This window comes from Polypterus senegalus, chromosome 6, assembly GCF_016835505.1.
Source record: "Polypterus senegalus isolate Bchr_013 chromosome 6, ASM1683550v1, whole genome shotgun sequence".
Classification (NCBI taxonomy): Eukaryota; Metazoa; Chordata; class Cladistia; order Polypteriformes; family Polypteridae; genus Polypterus; species Polypterus senegalus.
The window spans coordinates 148,299,478-148,326,088 of NC_053159.1; the positions used below are offsets into that span (position 1 = coordinate 148,299,478).

Genomic DNA, 26,611 nt, shown 5'->3' on the forward strand with positions numbered 1-26,611 from the left:
TTAATCGGCTGTGATGGCACTGTCAGTCCTCTACTCGTGTGCGTGTCTTCATAATCCGGTGAGAACCTCATAATCGTATCGTGCAAAAGAAAGTGTGAATCGCCTTAATATTATTTTGCCGTGGTGTAGAAAAGGGGTCCGTGTTTGCACTTGTCTGGGCTATAGCGCCGGGGGAGGATGAAAAAATTAAAAGTGCTCACTTTGACTTAAGGCAGAAGCGCAGTCAGCGTCTCAAAGGCCGGCACAGCTATGCAGCGCTGGCTGCTCGAATTTTGCTGGGCAGGAGACCACGGTTTTTGCAGACACGTTCATGATATCAAAAGTCTCAGAGCTCTTTGGAGGTCATTCATATATTATATATATCAAAATACCCGCCTACTGGCGGAGAAGTAGTGTGTTAAAGAAGTAATGAAAAAGAAAAGGAAACATTTTAATAATAGCGTAACATGATTGACATTGTCATGAGTGTTGCTGTCATATATATGCCTGCCTAAATAAGTCACCCTCGCTTTGCTCTTACTTTATTTACCGTTCATTTAATCATGGCTATTGGCGGAAAAATTATAAAATGGAAGGAGGATGGCTTTACCAAAACAATTATTGATGGCGAATCGATTATTCATAAAGCTTGAATTGGTGATCTGTTTTTCTGTGTTAACCTCATATTTTTCATACTTCTTCTCAAACTAAGGTGGTGCGAGGGTAAAATGAATCGGGATCGCTGATCAAAGTAATCGGTGTACCAGGAAATCATGCATTGACAAAAGCTCCCTTTGCTTGTAATGCAAAGTGTGATTAAATGCATTATTTTTAGCGTTATGGAGCACATGCATCGAAGCTTCTCAGCTGTGCTTGTGCTAAGAAAAGGAAAGATTTTAAAAATAGCGTAACACGATTGTCAATGTAACCTTTTGTAAGTAGTGCCTGGAGGATTCAGTGTGGAGAAACTCTATAGAGACAGCGTGTGTATTAACTTGTGGATTTTTCTGTGAGTATTTGGTGGCAGTCTGACGAAGTTGCTTCGGAAGACGGCGTTAGCTGCAGAGCTCAGCTCAGAGCCAAATGAGATGAATGGGAGGGAGATGATGGCGTGACTCCCCACCCGCCTTAACTGTCAATCCCCACAAACACAGTCTCGGAATTTGCATAAGCACACCCCTTCACCTACAATTTTAACTTAGTTATAAAGTGATCAAAACTCTCGTTTATATCCTCGTCCTCTCATTAAACTTGTATCCCGCATTACCTGTGGGCATGTGAAGCCAGCGTAGCCTGTCTATGAACTTAATATAAAGTTTAGGTTTACACCTTGCTTTCTTTCCGAGGCAGCAGCAGTCATGAATATGGTAGTATATGTCACTCGCTCGCTTCTTATTGTTTCGCTGCCTTCTCAATTATATAATGCATGTTTTCTTAAGCGCTTTTTGGAGGTCTTCCTGGTTTTCACAGTCAGTTCACGTGATTACGTGAGAGGCGTGATGATGTCACACGAAACTCTGCCCCCCCACGTCATTCCAGCTCAACTCCATTACAGTTAATGGAGAAAAATACCTTCCAGTTATGACCATTAGGCGTAGAATTTCGAAATGAAACCTGCCCAACTTTTGTAAGTAAGCTGTAAGAAATGAGCCTGCCAAATTTCAGCCTTCTACCTACACGGGAAGTTGGAGAATTAGTGATGAGTGAGTGAGTGAGTGAGTGAGTGAGTGAGTGAGTGAGGGCTTTGCCTTTTATTAGTATAGATATATTTATATATATATATACATGCAACTTTTGTCATAAAATTAATAACACATAAAAATAAAACATCCAAACAGTCATAGTCAATGTACTGACTGACCTCACGGGAGACATTTTCCACATATTCTTCTGGAGTGTAAAGACCAACATATAATACTGTATATGCATATAATATATACAAATACACACATACATACATACAAAAACATAACTTTTACAATATAATGTATACTATAAATATAATATTCATCCTCTACAAACACACACATACAGAGCGTATAGTTTTTTATATATATATATATATATATATATATATATATATATATATAAAAATCTTGGGTTGAGACATGATCATCTCGGAGAGACACTTTGACGTCACATGAGACTAGACATCACAACCTGAGGAAGCAAGACCCGTGAGATGGTGACTTTTGCATGTCACACTTGACTTGAAAAAGATAGCAAAGATCGCATTAGCACAAACAAATGGATATTATTACTCGGTGAAATAACGGAACAGCAAAAAGAGATCGTATATATGGACATAGGTAATATGTCAGAAGTATGTAGATATTGTAAGGCTTTAAACTTTAAATCGGAGACTTGTAGGTTGTCTAATTCCTGTTGCCATCAGGGAAAAGTAGTGTTCACTCCAAATGGAGAGGTGTATCTGGGAGAATTAAAGGATTTGTTGTTTGGTGAAAGTGAAATCCACAAACAGTACAGGCAAAATATCCAAGTCTACAATAATCTTTTTGCGTTCGCATCATTCAATGCTCAAAACATAGATTTACACGATTCAGGACCATACGCTATGAGAATCTGTGGTCCCTCAACAATTAAAGTTACGACAAGTTTAATTTCGAAGACACCACAATTCGGGTAAGTGTATATTTATGATAAGCGATGCAACATAGGATCGAAACGATGTTTGGTCAAATCAGAGCATACATTTACACGGTCGAATTTCAGAAACAGGGTTTACCTCACATGCATTTATTGGCTACTTTGCAAAATTATTAACTGCTGATTATGTAGATCAGTTTGTCTGTACTGAAATTAAAACAAAGAAACCTATCCTGAATTATGGTACAAAGTCATTAAACACATGTCTCACAGACTTCATTTAAAAGATTCAGTATGTTGGGACTCAAAAGAGAAAAAGTGGTATAAAAAATTTCCTAAAGCGTTTGTTCAATCAACACATAAGTCTAAGGCTGGCTTTCTAGAATATGGCCGAAGAGATAATCATCACGAACAACACAATTATCACGGAAAGAAAGATGATAAAATAGTGATGATCGATAATTCAATGATTGGTCTATATAACCCGTATTTGCTCAAACAATTCGATTGTCATATTAATGTTGATTATTGTGCACCGGAAATGAGTAGATAGATATATAGATAGATAGATAGATAGATAGATAGATAGATAGATAGATAGATAGATAGATAGATAGATAGATAGATAGATAGATAGATAGATAGATAGATAGATAGATAGATAGATAGATAGATAGATACTTTATTAATCCCAAGGGGAAATTCACATACTCCAGCAGCAGCATACTGATAAAAAATAATATTAAATTAAAGAGTGATAAAAATGCAGGTAAAACAGACAATAACTTTGTATAATGTTAACGTTTACCCCCCATGGAGCAGGATAGTAACCGTCTGTCGCTGAAGCTGCTCCTCCGTCTAGAGATGATACTGTTCAGTGGATTCTCCATGACTGACAGGAGCCTGCTCAGTGCCCATCGCTCTGCCACAGGTGTCAAACTGTCCAGCTCCATGCCTACAATAGAACCTGTCTTTCTCTCCAGTTTGTCCAGGCGTGAGGCATCCTTCTTCTTTATGCTGCCTCCCCAGCACACCACCGCGTAGAAGAGGGCGCTCGCCACCACCATCTCATAGAACATCTGCAGCATCTTATTCTAAGGAAGTATAGTTGGCTCTGTCCTCTCTTACACAGAGCATTGGCAGTCCAGTCCAATTTATCATCCAGATGCATGCCCAGGTATTTATAGGTCTGTACCCTCTGCACACAGTCGCCTCTGATAATCACGGGGTGCAGGAAGGGCCTGGGTGTCCTAAACTCAACCACCAGCTCCTTGGTTTTGCTGGTGTTCAGGTGTAAGTGGTTTGAGTATTAAGTACATCTAGAAGTACATTCATAAAGAGCACGCTAGAGTACGCGTAACTTTATCCAAAGAACAGTCTCAGGACAAAGTTCAAGCATATTTAGATACTCGGTACATTAGTGCATTGGAAAGTAGGTGGCATTTAATGGAATTGCCAATGCACGGTCGAAGTCATTCTGTTGAATTATTAATGATTCATTTACCAGGTCAGAATATGATTCAATTTAAAGAGGGCGAAGAAGCAGAAGCTTTGAAGGTAGTGAAAAATAGAAGTGCAAAATTAATGGCTTATTTTGAACTTAATAAAACAGACGTAAATACAAAAGCATATACGTAAGCACAAATCCCTCAACATTACACATAGCAGAAACAAAAAGGTGTGTGTATGTGTATATATATATGTATGTATGTATGTGTATATGTATATATGTATGTACAGGTGTATATATATATGTGTGTGTCTATATGTATATGTGTGTATTTGTATATGTGTATATATGTGTGTACAGTATATGTATGTGTATGTATGTATATATATATATATGTGTGTGTGTGTGTGTGTGTATGCATCTAACTAAGCAGTTACTCAGACATTAAAAAGAAAAGCTAATTAATGTTATATGTGGTATTTTATTAGATATATAAAAAAAACTATAAATAGAATTTTAATTATGCAGATGGATTGAAATGTAAAGTTTTGCTTCTAGAGTAATAATTGATTCCAGTCTTCAAGGGTAGCATTTAGCCCCGCTCTTCACAACAGAGCCCTAGAGGGGTACGGGGGTAGGGGTTGGCGAGCGAAGTGAGCAGGGGGCAGAGCCCCCTAGTGCAGGGGTTCTCAAACTCAGTCCTGGGGGACCCCTGTGGCTGCAGGTTTTTGTTCCAACCAGCCTCTGTTTTTAATTGGACTCCTGGGCTGATTAAGTTAACTGTTGTTTCCCAGATTCCCTGTTTTGGGAACAATATACAAATTAGAAAACTAAGTTAGGTAAAAAAAAAAAATATATTAAAATGCACTAAGCAGTTATATGTATTTTTTCTTTTTAACAGTATTTTCATCTTGATTGTCATTCCACTTTTCTAGGTGTTCTAATTGTTTAATTAATCGTTATTTACTACATTGTGGAGCTGACACTAAAGTAGTTGCAGCCTTTCACGATTGACTGTTTGCTTGTGTTTCTGCTCTGCTTGTTTTTAATTGTCATTATTAAGATTCAATGAAGGGAGCAAACTGCACAGAGAAAGGGTGAAATATAATAAAAAGAGAGTTAAGCATTTAAATCCATAGCAAAAACAGAAATATTTCAAAGTTTCTTATAAATATAAAAAATCAAGCTGCTGTGCTTTTCTGAATGCAGAAGAAAAATAATACCAGCTAATTAAATGAGATCTGTGCTATCAGGTGTTGTCACTGATCAGGAATCTGGTTGGAACAAAAACCTGCAGCCACAGGGGTCCCCCAGGACTGAGTTTAAGAACCCCTGCCCTAGTGTATATATATATACACTATATATATATATGCGCCCAACCCGGCACAGACTAACGCAGAGGCACATGTAAAAATCACACAGGCTTTTTTTTTCTCTTCAGCCGTGGGGCACGTCTTCCCCGTGTCTCACAGGCCCAACACAGTCCCAAAAGTACTTTAAACACAAACAACTCTCCATCATGCACCACCACTCCTCCCAGGCAACCTCATCCTCTTCCTCCCAATTCTGACCCTTTAGTGGTGGAGGCTGGACCATTTTATAACCCACCCGGAAATGTTCCAGGTGCTTGACCTCCTGGTCCCAATTGCACCTCCGGGTGGGGCTGATGACTTGTCCAGCTGGGTTCTTGAGTCTCAGCAGCACCCCCTAGCAGCCACCCTAGCTCCCAACCAGGCTGTGGAGGACTCCATGTCCCATGGAGCTACACGGGAGACTGGGGAATCAACATCGGCCAGGGAGGCTGCCACCATCTCATTTACCTGTGTATATTCACTCCTTATATTTCAGACTTGACCTAATACCCATAGCAGAAATCGTTATATTTCCTGTTCTGGCACCTCAATGTTTAAGTAACAACATAAAAAGTAACTTACTTGTGACAAACCTTTAATTTTTTATTAATATTTTTACATTTATTCCTTTTCTGAACCTACCTTTTTATATTACAGAGTAGCCTCAGACAAAAGGCACGGCCAGTCCATTCTAGGGGACACTCTCACTCTCATTCCCACAAGGTCAATGCATAATCATTAGTTAACTAAACAAGTATGTCATTTTGTATGGAGGAGGAAACTAAACTGCCAAAAAGTAAAACAAAAACAACATGACAGGACACACCACAGTGGACAGGATTTTACTTTACAGCACTAGTTTACACAGCAGTTGTCAAGGCTGTCAAATATTATTTGAAGATCAAAGTGAGTTTATTCATTCTAGATTGTGCTACACAAAATGAAAAATATGACGTTATGTGTTGCATTGCTAGATATTTTTAACATAATAATAATTTCAGCCTTGGAAACTGTCAGGATTACATAGATAAAGCTGTGTTTGTTTTAGTCATGATGCTCCTGTTTTGTTTAAGGGTCTTCATGCCCACCATCATTTTGTGTGCCTTAACCTTATGATCCTGTGTGACTGCTTGGCATAAGATACTCATGTCATGAGACTCATGATATCAAGTCAAGTCAATTTGGGGACCATGCACTGCTACAGTGCATTGCCGCACCCACTACATGGTGAAACAACTTGGGATCCCGGTTTGCAACCCACCCAGGCAGACACGCGGTCCAGTCCCACCCTCCAGAATTGACCCTCTATCTGCCGCAGCCAGGTGCTATTTGGGTCACCCCCTGGCCTGATCCAGCCACTCGGGTCCCCAACAATGAGGATCTTACGAGTGGGATCACCCTCGAGGAAACACGCCACATGGCCGTAGTGCCGTAACTGACGCTTCCTCACAATGCAGGTTAATGTGCATCATTTGGGACTATATGAGCAACCGCTCATTCAACACAAAGTCAAACCAACGGTACCCAAGGATTCCGGAGAGACACAGTACCAAAGGAGTGCAGTCTTCATCTCAGGTCACTGGATAGCGTCCATGTCTCATGCCGGCCATGATATCCAGCAACCTCAAGGGGATCCTGCGGACCCTCAGGATGTCCCTCAGGGGAGCTCGATCAACTGAGTCCAATGCTTTGTGAAAATCGACAAAGGCTGCAAGAAAACTCTGCTGATATTCGAGTTTGCACTCCATGAGAACCCTCAGTGCCAGGATTCAGTCGATGGTAAACTTCTTAGGTGTAAAACCAGACTGTCCCAGTCACTGGTAGGTGAGCAAGTGATCACGGATCCTATTGAGGACGACCCTAGCAAGAATATTACCCAGCACAGAGAGCAGTGTTATCCCTCTGTAGTTGCTGCAATCCAAGCGATCACCTTTCCCTTTCCAGATAGGGACAACAAGTCCCGTTTTCCAGTCAGTTGGGATGATGCCAGTCTCCCAAATGGAAGCAAAGATTGCTTACAATGCCAGGAGGACAGTCTTACCAACAGCCTGGAGAAGTTGACCCCTGATTACCACAGTCTCAGTGACATTGGGTGGTTCATAGCTAATTGGAGATTCAGCCTCAAGAACCGTGGACCCAGAAATATCCAACGTCCTAGCTGGAGGATCAGCTTTGAACAACTGCTCAAAGTAGCCAGCCCAACGGGTCACAACTGCAGTGTCATCTGTAAGGACCGTTCCATCAGCTGCCCTGACTGCGACTCTCCGAGGAACAGATTAAGATGTGCGTAATGCTTTGATTCCTCTGTAAGCAGGACGTGGGTTACCAGACCACAGATGGTGTGTCACTTGCTCACATATTCCTCTAACAAACGCCTCTTTATCTGTCCTCAGAGCCCTCACAGCTGTCCTTCTTAGTTCCCAGTACAGACCAGAGTTGCCATTGAGCCGTGTGTTGCAACTCCTCTCAATGATATCCAGGGTGCCCTGCAAGATAAAACACCTCCTTCTGGGAACACCGTTAACACCGACACAACCCTCAGCAACCTTCAGGGTCTTGTCACGGAAGCTCTCCCACATCACATTAGGATCAGCAGTCGTACCCAAATCTGAAAATTCCTCACACAAACTGCGTGCAAACTCATTAGAAACAGCCTGGTCTTGGAGTCTGTCCAAGTCCAGGCTCATTTTCCTAGTAGGAGGTAGCCTACTGGACCTAAGCTGGATACTAAGAGTAGCAACAACAAGTCTGTGGTCAGAATTCACAAATTGCGCACTTCTGTAGACCCTGCAGTTTTGCAAGAGCCTCCAGTATCTGCCCACAAGGATGTGATCGATCTCCTTCACCGCACCACCAGTATTTGCGTACCAAGTCAGTACTCATGATATCATGTTATTAAAAATGTCTCTGAAGTGAAAACAGTGTGTGAATTTTCTATAAAAATAAAAGGGACAATTTGCAAACAATTTCTCATACTTAAGCAAATCGATTTAGTGTAAATCATGGTTATAGCTTTGTTTGTTCACTATGAGTTTAGTATTACACTGTGAACTTTATTGATCTTAGTCTTGTTTATGAGCCTGTATGTATTCCAACATGTCTTTTGGAACACCCTTAGAAAACTAAAATTGATCTTTCCCACTCTCTTTATTACTTCTCTGAAAGGACTCACATGGAATTTCTGGACACTTATAACAGGAAGCATTTTTGCCTCTGTCAATCAGTAACATACACTGAATGACTTGTACACCTTAACCATCCTGGATTTTATTGGTCATTCACATGAAAAGACTTCAAAAGTACCCAATGGGAATGCTGACTCATGCCGGATTCTGTGTTTCCCATAGTTGTTCCAGATTGACTCTTGGTGGATCCTTGCTCTCAATGCCTTGTTCTATCTCATTATACTGGTGCTTGATTTAAAAGCAACCACAAAAACAATTTGTTTCTTGTATAGCCCAAAATCACACAATGAATACATCCAAGCCACTAATCTGAATTTACTGTCTTGTTTCCAGAAGTATTCCAGGACTATTTTATCCTTATTGTCTAGAGTATGCTGCTTTCAAGAAGGGGTGCCCTAAATAATGGATATTTTACAGGTTTTAAAAGCTGCTCAGCTTGTACCAAAACACTTAGTGAGCCATGGAAATGCATCCAATGTCATTATATCTTTATCACCAGTCAGCATTATTAGAAAGATAGATTGATTATCTCATTGGGTTTACACCATTATATTGAATTGCATTAGCCTAGGCAATGTTTTTAACCTCCCAGGCATTCAGTGTTTATGCTCCTTAACCCACAGCTAGCATGTTTGTTTTGTGGATGTTGGTTGGGTTAATGGCTGCCATACTCCCATTAGTGTACTAGTAGTACATTCTTCTATTCATCTTCCAGAACTACTGTTGTGTGCATCTCTTAGATGACAAAATATTAATCTGCATAAATCATGCTACTATTATCATGTGTCTATCTCTGAGCATAAGAAAGCATAAATGTTTTTGTTTTGGTCGTAGCCTACTCTGGATGCATGTCATACACTACCATGCACAGGCATACTTGTCAGCTACTGTTCCCAAAACATTTCCATTTCCAACATTTGCTTAGAAGATGCTGTTATCCAAAGTGACTTACAAAAGAGGTAAACAATTGAATAACATTAGGCCACGGCCTGTTTGTTAAGCAAGTGTAAAAGGACAGGTAACAAAAGTTGATTGCCACAAGAGAAAAAATGTAATAAGTCATACATTTACAATCACAGATTACAATCAATAAAGAAATTAAACTTAAACTTAAAACACTCTATAGTGTTTGGGAGCAGTGCATGGCAATTACTACTGTGCCATTTTAAAAGATACTTAAATCTTTCACTTTGCACATTCTCCCTGTGAATTACACAGACATACAATCCTAGGAGGCCTGAAGAACATATCTATAGTCACATCTAATTGACCACTAAGTCATTCAAAGTCACCCTTGATCCCTTGGAAGGCATGCATTTTACTTAAAGGGCAAGAGACCTCAGCTTGTGGCCAGGGGGCAGCTGCACCATCCTGCTTCATCTAAATGACAAAGAGAACTAACTGCTGGCCTTTTACATTTCTCTAGCAGTATCTACATTTATCCTTCCATCGAGGTGGTGGTCTGCGCCAACTTTCTGCTAGCTCTTTGACCTCCTGTCTGGGCAGTGGTCCATCTCCACTCCCCGATGTCCCCTTGTCCTAGTGATCATGCAGTAGTCTGAACTAATTTTTAGATGGAGGAAAATCCCTACAGTGCCACCCTATATATAATATACTGTATATGGAATATAATCAAATTACCATAAAGGAAACCAAACAGACTAACGTAATACATACTATAACGTGCTAAACAGGCAGTGGTCTATAACTATCAGCTTAGCTGGTTTACTTTCCCCACCAACTAAAATAATGGTGCCAAAGACTCTTTCCTTTTTCTCTCCACTCTCCTCCCTGCCAGTTCAGCCTTGATTCAGCTATCCTCCTAAATCCTTGCTAAAGGGGCTACTGGCACAGGGCAGCAACTAGGATTTAGATATACTTCTGTTGTGATTCCTAGAATAACCTCCAGCAGCATGAGGAGAGGGTCAAAGTGTAGTGTGTATGTGAGAGTGTGCTTGTGATACACAGGAATGCCCCTGAAGTAGAATAATACATCCGTTATAATGCTAAAGATCTCATTAAAGTGAAAAGGAAAGAAAACAATACAGAGTGAACTTTAGTGGGTATTATTTGAAATACATCAATGTTTTTGGTTGATCTTAGGTATAAATACATGTCTTTAATGACATGTAGGATTGTTTCTAGGGTATTTAAGTACATCACACTATACATCATTGCATTTGAATTCACTGTTATGCCACCTCTTCAGCAGAAGTGTTCGTTCTTTCATGCCTTTATATGAATTTGCCTAAAGTTAGTCTTAAAATGGTAAGTAGTTTCACTTGTGCCTTATGTACCTTATTTAGTCTAAATGGAGAATATGTTTGCAGTGGTCGGATGAGAGCCAATGAATAACAATTGGTACATACCAATAAGTATGGGGCGAGGCATTCCAGAAGTCTACACTTTTTACTACATTTCAACTCCATTGCACCATGAGCACCCTCTGTAAGTCTTGGAGCCATGTCTTCTAATCTCTCTGTGCCAGCCTCAGGCACCCCTCAATCTCTCAAATCTAATTCTTAATTAAAGGTCTATGAACCCCTGGTACCCTTCCATGTTGTCTCTCATCAGTTATAAGAATATATGGAAAAGTACTCATTACAGTCCCACTGTACTGCTTGTCTACCTTGTTCATTTATTATCACATTTTTCCATTTATGCTCTGCTTCTTCTGATTTAAGTTAATAATGGTGTTACACATCTTAATGATGAAAAAGAATACATTTTGAAATTCATTTTTGTCATAATAAGCCTCCAGTTAATCAGGTAAAATAGTATATATACTTTAGTGTAGTTTGATTCAGCTTCTGACTAATGAAACTGAGTTTGGTTTCCCTGGTGCAAGGACTGTACATCATTTTCTTACTATTAAATTAATATCAATAATGTAATTGAATTAATAGAGCCAATGAATAAACCAAACACAATTTTACTCATTTTTCAATTATATAAATATTATGCAATATTTTAATGCATTTCTTAAATCTGGATTATATTTCTATTTAAGAAATGTTATATAAAACAATCCACATGTACACTACATATTTAACTAGAAATGCAAGAGTGAGTAATGCAATGTTTAATATGCAAAGGTCAGCCGTACATATAGAGCAGGCATCCATTTAAAACAATGTGTTCCTTTACATAACACATAAAATAAAATGCGTAAAATGTAAATTACTATTCATGAGGAAAAATTTTAATTATTGTACTTGACCTTGCTTAGTTTTAACTGGTCATGATTTGTATATTAAAATAGTTAGAAACTGTAGATGTATAACATATTAAACTCAGTCGAGATTATAGTGAGACGATAGAGGGTTCAAAGTGTGTAATAGTTAGAATTTTCTTGAAAAAGAACCTTAGTATTTATTATTGGCATCACAAGTGTATAAAAAGCTTGAAAGCACCAGAATATTATTAAAATTATCTGGATTATCAATAATAGTCTTTGAATATAAAAATGTTTTAAATTAGATTGGTCGTTAGATAGCTCAGTTTTATTGCTTTTATTAACTAATATCTAGACTTAAAATAATTGCTATTCACTGCGTTACTATGGCCAAGTATGTAGCTCTAATACCCCAGCACTGTACATCTCAACAGCCCCTGGCACACTGGATAAACCTGAGGAAGTAACGTAGCCTGTCAGGACTTCTGTCTGTCAGTAACACTGTGCTGTGCTGTGTTAGGCTGGTAAGGGGCGTTGGCACAATCTTTACCATGAAGAGAGCTTGATGAATGTGTGAATCCAACCACGGTCTCTTCACTAGCACAATAGTAGCACTCATATGTCTACCAACAATGGCAAAAATATGGCCACAAAAGTCACCTCAAAGTGGAATTCAGTCAATATTGAAAAAGCAAATTATAGGCAAGAAATATTTGATTTGATGTAACCTTGCATGTTTTCTCTAGTTTTGCAAATACATATGAAAAATATGAAAAAGCGCCACACAATAATAAAAAGTACAATTATTAAAAACTGATTATTGCACGACATCACAGAAAACAATATCTATATGTTTTAATCTAAGTGCTTCTCCTTTTTTTGGTAAATTGGGTTATATTTAAACATGCCAACATTCCCAAGTGTTCATTTTTAACCTGTTATAGCCACACAGTGAACTAAGCTACAGAAGGGACATTCTTTAAATTTTTTTTAAACATTTATTTTATTTTAGAATCTTCCATTGCAGAGAACTGGATATTCATTCCTGTGTATAGGTTTTCTGTGTACCATAGGTTTATTGATAAACCTACATTTAACTTATTACAGTGTAACCCTGCAACACTGTATTTGCTGTAAGCTGTTGCTTATGCCCTTTTAAATGGGAAATGTGAATTGGAAATAATGTGGTATTTTTTTTTTTTTGTATTATACTTACATATGCAGCCCCATGAAAAGCCAATGCTCCTTTACTAAATTTGCCCTGGACCCAGCTTCATAAGAAGTTATTTACATATTTTAATTTAGCCACTGGTAAATGCAGCATTGATGTCGAGTCCTGTTTGCAGCATATTTTTATTATATGAATTAATTTAACAATATTAACACAATTTGTATGTGATATTTTTCTGCGCAGTTTCCAATAAAGAGGGTTTCAAATAGCAGAGTATCTTGGACTCTGGTAGGTAAATGCTACATTGAAATTACACCTCTCAACATTTTAGTATATAGATAAGTATGCAGCTATTCAATTAAAATAAATGCATTATTACTCAGTGAATAGTTATCAACTTTCTTTATTTTTATAACTTGTTAGTCATCAACAAAGGGAGGATTGAGGAATCAAACTTACTGTGAGCTTTCATAGATGATTTTTTTAGAACATTGGAGCATTAGAATAATCAAGATAAGAGGGCGTTCAGTCCAACAAAGCTCGCCAATCCAATGGGCAATTAATTCTTCCAAATTAGCATTAGCTGTAGTTTTGAAAGTCCCTGAAGTTGTACTTTACTGTACACACTAGTTGGTAGCTTATTCCATGTGTCAATGGGTCTCTGTGTTAATATACATATATATATATATATATATATATACAGGGTGGGCCATTTATATAGATACACTTTAATAAAATGGGAATGGTTGGTGATATTAACTTCCTGTTTGTGGCACATTAGTATATGTGAGGGGGGAAACTTTTCAAGATGGGTGGTGACCATGGTGGCCATTTTGAAGTCGGCCATTTTGGATCCAACTTTTGTTTTTTCAATAGGAAGAGGGTCATGTGACACATCAAGCTTATTGGGAATTTCACAAGAAAAACAATGGTGTGCTTGGTTTTAACGTAACTTTATTCTTTCACATCTTGAAAAGTTTCCCCCCTCACATACTGTATACTAATGTGCCACAAACAGGAAGTTAATATCACCAACCATTTCCATTTTATTAAGGTGTATCCATATAAATGGCCCACCCTATATATATATATATATATATATATATATATATATATATATATATATATATATATATATATATCCTAATGTTAGTGCAAAATTTACCCTTAATAAGTTTCCAACTGTGTCTTTTGTAGAAGAGGTTGACAGGTATGGTGTATAAATAATTTTTTCAACCCTCTTCCACCAACTTTTTCTCCATCACAGTAGAACAGTAGGTATTCTTTAAATATTTAGCAGATAATTTGAATTACATATAGCAGTCTTAAGATGGGCTGGAGTTATGTAACAGGATGTCTGAAATTATTCTATAATACAGTTGAGATAAGTTGTGAGCATCTTGGGCATGAATAATTATAATAGGTTGATTCTGATTCTAGAACCCGCACAAATTTTAGCACCAACAGCAAAATAACAGAGAGACATGAGGAAAAACATGTAAACTCCACTTAGGCAGGTGCATAACACAGAACAGTGGCACAGTGTTTATCAACCACGTCTCATAGATCCAGCATCCTGGATTTCAGCCACTGCCAGTCACTCTTATTCTGTGTCTGTGTGGCATTTCTACTTGTACTCCATTTCTAGTTCCACATCTCAAAGCCATGCATGTGAAATAAACTGACAGTTTTAAATTGGGCCCATGGAAGTGTGGTTGTATGTGTTGGGCCCACCAACAGTTGATTTCTGCCATCATCCTACACTGAAATGGATTAAGTTAAGCTATAATGGTAAATGGCCTGTATTTGATATAGCGCCTAACTAGAGTTCAAGAACCCCCTAGGTGCTTTACAACACAACAGTCATTCACCCATTCATTCATACGCTGGTGATGATAAGCTACTATGTAGCCACAGCTGCCCTGGGGCACACTGACAGAAGTGAGGCTGCCGAACACTGGCGCCACCAATCCTTCCGACCACCAACCAGCAGGCAAGGTAGGTTAAGTGTCTTGCCCAAGGACACAACAGCTGCATTCTCATGCCGGGAGCGAACCTGCGACCTTCCGATTGCTGGACAACCCGCTCTACCGACTGAGCTACTGCTGCCCTATAATGTACAAGATCTGTGAAAGAGACTGAAATTATAAGGTTAGCTCACATTTTTATTTTCTGTGTCATGTTCAATGTTATGTGAGCAAGAAAAAAAACATGCATTTAACAAAAACAGAGCAAAATAATATTACAAGAAAGGTATGTCTAATAATTAGTATGGCATTTGAGAAAAATACAGTATACAATCGTACAAAAATGTGCACAGCCCTCAGCATTGAATTGAAGTTGTGAACACAAGGCAATAAAGCCCAAGAAAAGCCAAAACAGCCCAGCATATTCAATCAGTGTGTGGCAATCTACAGCAGACAGCCATCTTCGTCTGTGTACACAGTGGATTCAGAAAGTATTCAGACCACTTCACTTTCTGCACACTTTATTGCATTTTTGCCCATCAATCTACATGCAAATAATCAATAACGATAAAGTGAAAATATGTTTTCAGAATGGATACAAACTCCTTAAAAATCAAAAGAGGAAAGTTTTCATTAATATAAGTATTCAGACCCTTTGCTGTGGCCCTCCAAATTGTAGTTTGCTTTTAATTATTCTCAAAATGTGTCTAGAACTTAATTGGAGTCCACCTGTGGCAAATTGAATTGTTTAACCATAGTTTTGAATTTTACACGCTCGTGTATATAAGGTCCCAGAATTTACACTGTGTGTCAAGACAATAACCAAGCTATGAAGTCCAATAAACTCTCTGTAGACCTCCATGATAAAAGACATAAAGCAGGGATAGGTATAGAACTAAAACCCTTAAGTTTTCCCAGGACTCAGTGGCCTCAATAATTTTGAAATGGAAGAAACTTGGAACCATTCTTCTTAGAGATTCCTGTCCAATCAAACTAAGTAACTAGTCAATAAGGGCCCTGGTCAGGGAGATGACCTAAAATACAATGGTCAGTCTAACAGAGCCCCATAAGTCCTCTGCTGAGATGTGAGAACCCGTCAGAAGGACAATCATGTCACTCCACCAATGAGGCATTTATGGTAGAGTGGGTAGACAGATGCCAATCTTCATTTACAGGCATACAATGACATTTAAAGGACTCTGAGAGCATGAGGAAAAACATTCTCTGGTCTGACGAGACAAAAATGGAACTCTTTGGAGAGAACTGTGAAGACCAGGCACTGCTCATCACCTGTCTTAATACTAGCTCTTCAGTGAACCGTGGTGGTGGCAGAATCATGCTGCGGTGGTGCTTCTCAGTAACAGGGATTGGGAGACTGAACAGAACTGAGGGAAGGATGACTGCACCTAAATACAGAGAGATTGAAACTTGAGAGTTCCAGTAGTGTGCAGAAAGTGAAGGGGTCTGAATACTTTCTGAGTCCACTCTATGTAGAGACAGAGAAGGTAGGCTGCATGGCCTTTTTCTAAATCTACTGTAAGGAGTAACTCCTAAGAATCTGAAGCAGCCTGTATTGCAGCATGGCCCCACTTCTAACCAGGGCTGTACTACTGCAGCAACTTAATATGTCATATTACAGTCCAGCTGAATTGTCTTCAGAGCTGATAGCAGAGACCTTCCTTGAAGATTATGCGCCATATGCCCACTTTCTGCATAAGCAAAATGAAAAGGAAATGAATACTAAATAGCTAAATACACAAAGGACTTATGAGTAACTTGTGCTGTATTTTTTCCTTCTTTTGTGGCGGACAAAACAAATGAAGAAGTGAATACTGAGCAATGTGATTATTAGATTAATTTACTGTAAAGTTCATATATAAATTTATTGTCGTAACAATGTTCTTAAGTGTTTGAAAATCCACATTCTGAAAAGGTAAAATATTAAACCTGAATCTTGTCTTTTCTTTTCAAAATGTTGTTTGAACATAATCAGAAACAGTAATATCCACTAATGCGTTATTATAGAAAATTGAGAGAGTGATTTTATCATGTGTTAGCAATGCTAAACAAATAGACCAACTGGGAGTATAAAAAGCTAATTTTAGCAGAATAAATTGGATAAATCAATAGTCGTCAGACACTTTAGAATAATTAAATGGATGTGCTTGTTGTTTAGTTACATTTGGTCATTGCTGTTGCTTTGGAAATGGATAGCAATTTACCTCTGTGCCACGAGAATGATCAGCATATGTTCTTCCTTGACTACTGGCATTTTTCCAATTTTTAAGAAAATTATATTGCACTTTTGCTTTATCTTGAGAGTAAAGGCAGCAAATGTACCCTGTCTCCTAATGCACTTGTAATGTAAAAGGAAAGTGCTTTGGTATGCTTTGCCAGCAAAGCCTTTACTTTTTAAATCTGAATCATAATGTAAAGTCCTTTGAGACTCCCAATCATTTTGCTGTAATCCATCTTTGACAGCTTTCCTAGTTTAAGTTTCTTTTTAAGGAATAGTTTGAAAAATACTGTTTGTTTTGTGCAGCAGTGAATCAGCCTAAAAATTTTAGTCTTAAATGAACTAAAAATGTCAAATCCAGAAATGATTTTTTAAAAAAATGATTGGACACTTCTTCAAGAGAAATAATGAAAGATTAACTTGATATAATTTACTGACTACAGCAGCAGATAAAACGGCTGCTTAGATCATATATTCAGTATCTCCTGGATGTACTCTAATTTAGTAATTGTTAGTAAAACAGTTTGTCAGTACAGATATGACAAGCTTCTACCACAGGGATGGACTAGCTTAATTTACACAGAGCATATCAAATATATAATTCATGAAGAAGATCAGCCTAGTTATATTTAATGGCCACACTATACAGAAGATTGCCTAAAAAGAATGTGTGATGAAAACAATTATATACATGGCGACCATTCATTTCATCTTTGGTACAGTGAAATGCTGGATGTGTCATATGGTTTTTTCTTATCTGGGCACATCAGTGACTCTGAAACCTGAAAAAATATCACCCAGATTTTTTTGACCATCAAACTAAATTTCAAGAGTTTTCATCATGGTATCCAAAACCAGCACTACATGTTTAGCTCTTATTGAATTTTGGTATGCATACTGTAGACCCCCGTAACCCTGTAGTTAGGATATAGATAGATAGATAGATAGATAGATAGATAGATACTGTACTTTATTAATCCCCAAGGGGAAATTCACATACTCCAGCAGCAGCATACTTATAAAAACAATATTATTTAAGAGCAATATAAGCACAGTTAAATGAATGTGGATGATATTATTTTTCTAGACACGCATTTTATCTTTGGAAAACACAAAGAATATAACAGTACAGTAGACCAAAAAGAAGAATCTCTAAAGTAGAAAAAAAATAACAGTACCAGGTGATTATAATCAAATGTGGAAATAGAGCAGAATGAGAAAGGATGATTTAAGTAATGATGTAATAGAGGTAGGAGTACGATCAGTCTCATTCAACATTTTGATAGGTGATGGGCCAGGATATACAAAAGCACCAATATGTGTTCCCATGATAAAAATCATGTTGACATTTAGTGAAGTGCATCCTCATAGATGAATGTCAACCAACAGAGGAATTTAGTTTAACATCTGACAATATTTGAATTGTCGATAGTTCTACTTACTTTCTTTCCTTTTCCATTTTCACAAATTATGTTAATATACATAAAACTCTTGCAACTTTCTTGTTACCCAAGATCCCTTTGTTATGTAGAACTACCCTTTGCTATCATTTTTTAAGATTAATATTGATTTTTTTTAGATTATAACGTGTGTGTTTCTGTGAACATTTACTTCATTGCTGCATTCATTATAACACAAGTCCATCATGCAATAATAAGCTAAGCATTATGGTTATGGTTTTTTATTGATTAACTGCTCTGGTACTCACAATTTTATATTTCTTATACAATTAATCTGAAATTGAATCTCTGGTTCACCATCACCAAAAGGTGGACAAAGATTTGCAGTGGAAAGGACAAGACAAAAAAGTAAATAACTAGTTTTCAGATTATGTAAGTTCACATTAGTACTGCAAAATAAGAATTCCACTATTCCATTTAACTGTAAGTATGTTTTATCAAAATATGCCAGTAATACATTTATTAATTGTATAAGCCAAAATTACCACCCTGATTGATGTGATTTTGCCAAATGTTCTAGAAGTTTTAAAATCCTTTGTGGTAGAATTCCATTCCAGCAATCCATAAATGGTAACATACTGGCCTGGGCAGTCTCATTGGTTTGTTTTTCTTTTCTTTTATTGTCATGTGACTGTTCTCTCTGGTGATTTTTTTTATTTGTTCCTCTCAATAGAGGCAATCTTCAGGTGACCACCAGGATGCTACAGGATCAGTAATGTCTATTTTTCTTTCATTTAAGTGCATTGCCCATCACCTGGCATTTCTAGTGCCCATTTAAAAGTCTTCATCTCCACAGTGAAAGTTTACCTCATGAATTAGGTCAGTTTTTATTTTGATGTGAGGTGATAGATGGAGCTACCGGTTATGTTACTGCACATTTCATTTTTCTTTTATTTCTTAGTAATGCTTATTGTTTATGTTACAATCCTCACATAAATTAGCAGAATAAATATAGTTGGATTCCACTGGCCTCTTTAATTAATGATAAAAAGAGAAATGGCTTAAATGTTTAAGAAAAAAAACTTTCCTTAGGTGGTTTTGATCACAATCATGTTTACTGAATAGCCTTGAAAGAAAACATTTAATTTTTAATTTCACAGGACTTTTGTTTTACAAATTGCAATTAATAAATTGTAATTTTTTATTCAGTTTTATTTTTCCTGGCTGTGGTTTTAATGAGTTTACAAATAGAAGATAATCCCTTAATTTTATGAAGGATTCTGACCTGGTCTTGCTTTTTTTGGTGAGTATTGATCATTATGAATGACACTGGTGATAGTGCTGCTGTCTCACTGCTCCAGGCAGGCTGGTCACAATTCCTAGCTTGTTCACTCTGTGATGGTAGCATGTTTTCCGTATGCCTGTGTAAATTTCTATTCTCCTATAGTACATGTTGAACAGGACCCATTTGTAAAATTAAGAATATTCTGTAGTCTGTAATATTTTATCCAGTCTAGAGGGTAAAGGTCTCCACTGTACTATTCATTTTATATTAGAAAACATCTTCATCCGTGGTAGATTGTTATTTACTGTAATATGATAGTATCTTCTTAGGTTTCTCCACTTGGAGATGTAGAAGCAAACCCAAGTATAGAGTACCTCTTACTGGCTTAACAAATGGCAAGATTCTCAGAAAAGAATTCTAAGCTGTCAGTGAAATTAAGATCAGGTTCAACCTCCCTTCTCTTTTTATAGTTTTAATTTCAAAAGTAATTATAGGAAAGTGGTTTAAATTCATGGACAAGAAAGTGGAATTACTAAATTTGCATTTTATGATTGTACTGTGGCTTTCATCCAATGACGTGTATCACAAATTATTTGTGTATTGGTTCACTTTTTGGGTGAGTTAAGGGTCACACGATAAGTCAGTAATTAGGATTAGACCTATATTTTGTAATTTATAACTAAGCACATAGTCAGTAACCCCATACTGTTGGCACAATAAATGTCTCCAACGAATGAAGTAGTAGGCCCATACTAATCCTACCTAGGGTTTAGTAGGGTGTTATCATCAGTTTCATGAGTGGTAGCAATATTTATCTGAATTAAGTCCAGCTATACCATCAGACTTTGGAAGTTCATACCTAAATGATTTCTGTAGTTTATTAGTTTCTCCTAAAGTTCTTTGATTTGTTATGAACATCAGGGATCAATATGCTATTATTTTCTCTACAGTAGGAATGGCTGAATTCGATCATGTTATTTTCAAACAATATCCCAAAGTAAAAGACAGACCTAATGTCAAAGTAAAGAAGAAGAAATTGAAAAGAAACTTTAAAACAAGTAATACTCACACTGATAATGCACTTAAACATTCATTTCCCAACAGCATTTTAGATAAAGATGTACATGTTTAGCAAAGAATAAATTGGATTAACATAATTTTCATTATTGGTCCTAAGATTATGATTAATGTATTAAAAGAAATGTTAATAATTATAAAAAGGATCACTTTTAGACTCCTGTTATGATATTTTCTAATAACTGTAGGAAAATTCCCCTTATATACCATACTGTTAAACAGTTAGAAACTCGTATCTGTAGTTTAATAAATAACATTCATTTACACTTTGTGCATGACACAGTAGTTCAAATCCCTTTCCGTTAATGTGAAGGCAGGTCTTATTTATTGTGATCGTATCTTAGTGTTATTTTTTTCAGTCTTTTACTGAATTTAAAAGTACCAAATAAAAAAAATAAGAATAAAAACCTGCAGAGAAAAAAAGATGTCTCTGTGTTCTTGCTCTGGATTAGGTCCTGTGCATTGTTATAGTGTGTTCAGTTTCCTTTTGACTTGGATTCTTTTCTATTATTGAAACAAGATGAATATTAAGCTACACAAGCTTAACCCTCCACTGTACAAACATCTAATAGAGGTGCCTACCAGAAAGGATGGCATGCTGAGGACAGTGCTTCTCCCAGGTAGTGTTGGTATGAAGACCCATCTTATTTTGAAATGTATACTGTAAGTAGAAGTTGTGCAATATGTGATCTATTTTTAAAACATTTCATAGGATTTCAGTTAATTTCTTCAGGGTTTTTGAGAATAAAAAAGATTAAAAAGGTTTGAGAATGAAAAGTGAAAAGCTCAGATAAGTGTCAAAAAATTTTAAGACAGTTAGGAATATGGTATAAAGTAATTTTTGGAAGCAGGGGGAAGAGAAAGCTTAACTTGACAGGTCAATAAAGAGCAGAGAAAATAGGCTAGATGATCCTTATCTTCCCTTAGAGTGCACTTGTCAGTAGACTTTAAAACCTTGCATAAATTACCAATAGTCTTGAGTAGGATATGCGTTAAATAAGTACTATGCAATGGAATTGTCACAGTGCTGCACAAAATAAAAAAAGAAAGTGTACTGCAAGTTTCATTAAGGCAATCATATCTGCACATAACTATACAGTTAAGACTAAACATATTTATTTAACTCTGTAAGCATGAGCCGATTAACATGGTCAAATGTTTTGTTTTTTTTCCTGCGGTCATGTCATCAGTGGATAAACTTCTGGGGATGTTCTACCAGCCTCTTCTGGTCAATGTAATATTTTATGCTGCAGTAAGCAGATGCAATATCCTGAATAAACTGACCAGGATGGCCAGCCACATGAAAGGACTGATGGAAGCAGAAATGTAAAATAAGATATTCAGACCATAAGATGTGCAATCTATTTTCTGAATCAATCTGATTGACTTTTTGTGATTCTTTACATTTTTGCAGGACTAGCAATAGATTATTTCAACCAGCGTTTATACTGGGCTGATCCAGAGTTGTCTGTAATTGGAAGTTTACGCTTTGATGGATCTGATTCTGTGGTAGTTATTGGCAGCAAACATGGTAAGCAGATAAGAAGAACCTAATTTTTTTCTTATTTGATCAGTTATCAGCACTTTTGTCATTTATGTATACAGTGATATCTGTTGGTAGTTTCTGTTTCAATTTGCTTTTGGTTTCAAAAGTTATTTAGTTTGGGAGTGTATTCATTTTTCCTTATTTATATCAATCACACTTTACGAAATACCAGCTGTATGTACTGTTAGAGTAAGTTTGTGCTTTGCACAAACCTCCACAAGTCAAAGTCCAATAAACCGGTTCAATTTTGGGCTTGAACAGGGTATTTCATTACAAACTATGATGCACTTAATGCTAGTTTTTAACAAATATATTTATACATTAGGGTATGAATGACTCCGTGTAGTCGCACACTGATTTGTTCACTATTTGAACTTCTGTAAACTCTCTAACCCCTGTGTCATATTGGATAAAAAGTCATATTTAATATCCTAACTGCTCTTTTTATTATGTGTATCTAGCACTGATATTAAGGCCTGAATAATATTTTAATTAAGGGCATTAAACCAAGAAAATGTAAAGTTATTGCTGTGATTATTTTCAACTAAAAAAAATCAAAAGTATTTCAATTTTACTTTTCTCTTCATTCAGGAATACATCAGCCTCACAGAATTGACATTTTTGAAGATTATATTTATGGAGCTGGCATGAAAAACAATGTTTTTAAAGTTCATAAATATGGCCATGAACCAGTGGAATACCTTAGTTTAGGACTTGAAAAGGTTACCAGCATACTGGTATCTCATCGTTATAAACAGCCAAATAGTAAGTAACTGCTGGAAAGAAAAAAACGGTTAAAATTATGTTATGTTAGAAAGCTCAAGTTAACTTTCATTGTTTCATTTATTTTACGTACAAGTGGTCGGGAGTCAAGTTTCAATGCAGTCAAACTATCCATAAAACACAAAAAAATGTTTTTGTTTGATGAAATTGTAGCTACATTTAAGTTAGTAGTTACAATTTTAGATACTATAGTTGATTTCCCAGCAATTTCAGACATCATTTACTTTTGTTACTGAGTTGAACACAAAAAGTAAATACCGCATCTATGTTTTGGATCCATTTTTGTGTATGAAATAAAATCAATTTAACACAATTTCAGGGTCACAGGGAGCACTATCAATTCTAGCATATGCCACTAAACGTTCTGAAAGGAGAATCGTGACAAGTTTATTAACCTACATCACAAAAAAGTGTTGGATATGTTTGATATTCTTATCAACTTATCACTAGAAAAACAAAGAAACATTTATTTCAAAGTATGCAAGCACAGTATTCATTTCTTTCCCTGGTTAAAATTACGTCAATACAGTTAAGATGGAAACCTGTTATAAGAGCAATGCAATGATAATCCTACACTGCCAATATCCAATGGGAGAAATCACTTTAGCTTAGCAAGTTATTCAGCTTCACAGGCAGATAAGAAAAAAATAAGTTTGTGCTTTCAAGGGCCAGAAGTGAATAACGTGTTTAATATCAAATTTTTCGATGTCTAATTGGCTATCCAGTTAATTACTGAAATAGCAGCATACATTTCTCAAAGCCACTTAATCCTATCCCAGTAGCACTAGGCCCACAATAAGGGAATCATGTTAGACAGGGTACTAGTCCATCCAAGAGCCCGCTCCGCCACGCTCGACCAATTAGGTTAACATGATGATAACTAATCACTGTGCTGCTCTAGTGACCTAAGTATCACTATTAAATCTAAATTAAGTAAGGCATTAAATTGCTTTTAATTTCCATGTTTATAGGCATCATTGTAAATTGTAATTTCAAATGCAAAGGTGAGATCCTCATTGAAAGAGATGTCATGTAGCAGCATGGTATTTACTAATGAGCAAACTTGTTTACTTTACTAGAGAGTAATTGGCTTTAAGACAGTCAGAAAATAGTTAACCTTTTATTCAAACACAAACTTTATTGGGAAGTAGTTGTAGTCCTGTGTTCATCCAGAAAGCATGAGTGATTTCATTTAGATAATACATTATGGTCATGTCCCTTAAAGATCTACTTTCGTGGCTAAGTATATTTAGCTTTATTACTCCTTACTGCAGTTCTTATTTGCTTTACATGTTCATCATTCACAGCTTCTTCTTTTTCTTCCCTTTACCTTTTCCCACTTCTATGTGGAGTTGATGTGCTTCATCAACCTTCTCCATACAGCTCAGTCCTGTACCTCCTCCACAGTCAAGTCCTTGTCCATCAGATTTTCTTTTACTTTATCCATTCACCTCTGTTTTGGCACCCCCATCACTTTCTGTTCCACTGTACTTCCATTCCTATTATTTTTTTGTCCATATATTCATTGTCTTTTCTCATCACATGTCCATACCACTTTGCTGTACCTTCTTAGATATCACTCCCACTTTTGTTCTATCTCTGATGGTCTCATTTCTTATTCTGTCCTTTTTGGTAACTCCACATATCCCTAACCTTCTGCCACCTCTAACTTATTTTCCTGTGCCCCATTTGCTGACCATTTCTCAGCTCCATACATTATTGCTGGTCTTATGACTGTCTTAAACACCTTAACTTTAACCTTCACCTAAATTCTTTGATCATACCATATTCCTGATACCTTCTTTCAGTTGTTCCAACCACACTGCACTCTATGGGTTATCTCTGAATTTAGTTTACCATTTTGGCTACCACTGACCCTAGATATTTAAATGTATCCACTCTTTTCAATAGCTCTCCTTGAAGGCTACAGCTACTATACAGTATATATACTGTATAAATATTCCACATAAACTGATTCCTTAGTTGATTATATTGTGGCTTCTGCAAATACTGAGAATTCAAGCCAGAAGACTTTTTGGTTGCTTAATCTTCTTTATTTAAGAGTAAACTCTCTTTCATGATGAGGTTTGAGGCTTACAGATACTGCTTATTTATTTATTCATTAACCAGCATTTTTTTATATGACATTTATTGCATTTTTAGTTGCATGGTTTTTGTGGTATTACTAGATGTTGATTACAGAACAACATTGATTCATGTGTAATTATGCTAAACAAAGTGTTCTTTTAAATATTTTAACAGTAATTAACCCATGCCTAAAAAAAAGCTGCGAGTTTCTGTGTTTATTGAACCCAACTGGAGCAAGCTGTTCGTGTCCAGAAGGGAAATATCTGATAAACGGAACATGTGGTGACATTAGTATTTCAGGTAAGCACATCATGACTGAAGTAACCAATTATTTCAGCAGAATGGATACAAATATGTGAAAAAGATATAAATAAAAATTCACATTTTTTTGTAATTAAATCCTGCTTTTTTGAGATGTGAGAAATGTAAAAGTTACAATTGAAAAGATATTTTATATTGATTTATATTCAGAAATGGTGGGGAACCAAGGAATTAGCTTAAGCAGAGAAAAGCATTTTATTTGTGCATTTAAAACATAAAAATAGTGTTATTCTGATTAGTTTAGTTAAATAGTACATACATGAAGTTTTTTTCTTATATAGCAGTTTTCACTGAAGATAATCTTAGAATGGTTGCATGGATTCACAGATAAAGCACCATACATTATGTTTACTTAACACTAGAATTACCAGAGCCTACAAAAAAACTTTTAAATCCATCCCACCTTAAATCGCTTCTTAATACCGTTCTCACCTCTCCGCCAGCGTCTTTTGTTAATCTAAATGTGTTGATAAAAGATCCCCCCACTGACTTAGAACGTGCACAAACTTCTCCCAGCTCATTCCTTGATTAATTTTCTGGGAGTGAAGTGGAGTTTTAGAGTAGAAATAATAGATTGTTGTTTGGAACACACGCATTTCATGTCTGTTCCATTTCCATTACAGTAATCTGTGTAAACACATTGTTAAAACAGAAACGTTTTTTATATTCTAGTAGTAGATGACAAAATGTAGGCATAAACTATATAATGTATGAAGCCTGAAGTCCAAATATCAAAAGAAATATTTTCACAGAAGGTACAAATCTAACACAACAATTGCGCTTTTATTCAAAAATATAACTGCAGAAACAAAAAGCCGCCTTAACATGCGACATTGACACTTGTTTATTATGACTGCCTCAGTGGCGCAATAGACTCAGCTGCCGATTGGGAATCAAAAGGTCGTGAGTTTGATCCTGTACCTCTCCATTTTGAGAAGTAAACTGCTCTTAGTCTTACTATTTTAGAATAAAAACATACATTTGATTTC

At 36.5% G+C, this 26,611-nt stretch overlaps 1 protein-coding gene across 1 annotated transcript in view; it reads left to right on the forward strand.

Moving 5' to 3' along the window:
- Positions 1 to 26,611, forward strand: part of LOC120530667 (low-density lipoprotein receptor-related protein 1B-like) — a 1,848,048-nt gene that overhangs the window by 1,745,003 nt on the left and 76,434 nt on the right. Inside the window, exons 81-83 of the mRNA XM_039755091.1 lie at positions 22,299 to 22,415; positions 23,022 to 23,195; positions 25,476 to 25,601. Of these exons, the coding sequence (XP_039611025.1) occupies positions 22,299 to 22,415; positions 23,022 to 23,195; positions 25,476 to 25,601 (417 nt within the window). The remainder of the gene's footprint in view (positions 1 to 22,298; positions 22,416 to 23,021; positions 23,196 to 25,475; positions 25,602 to 26,611) is intronic.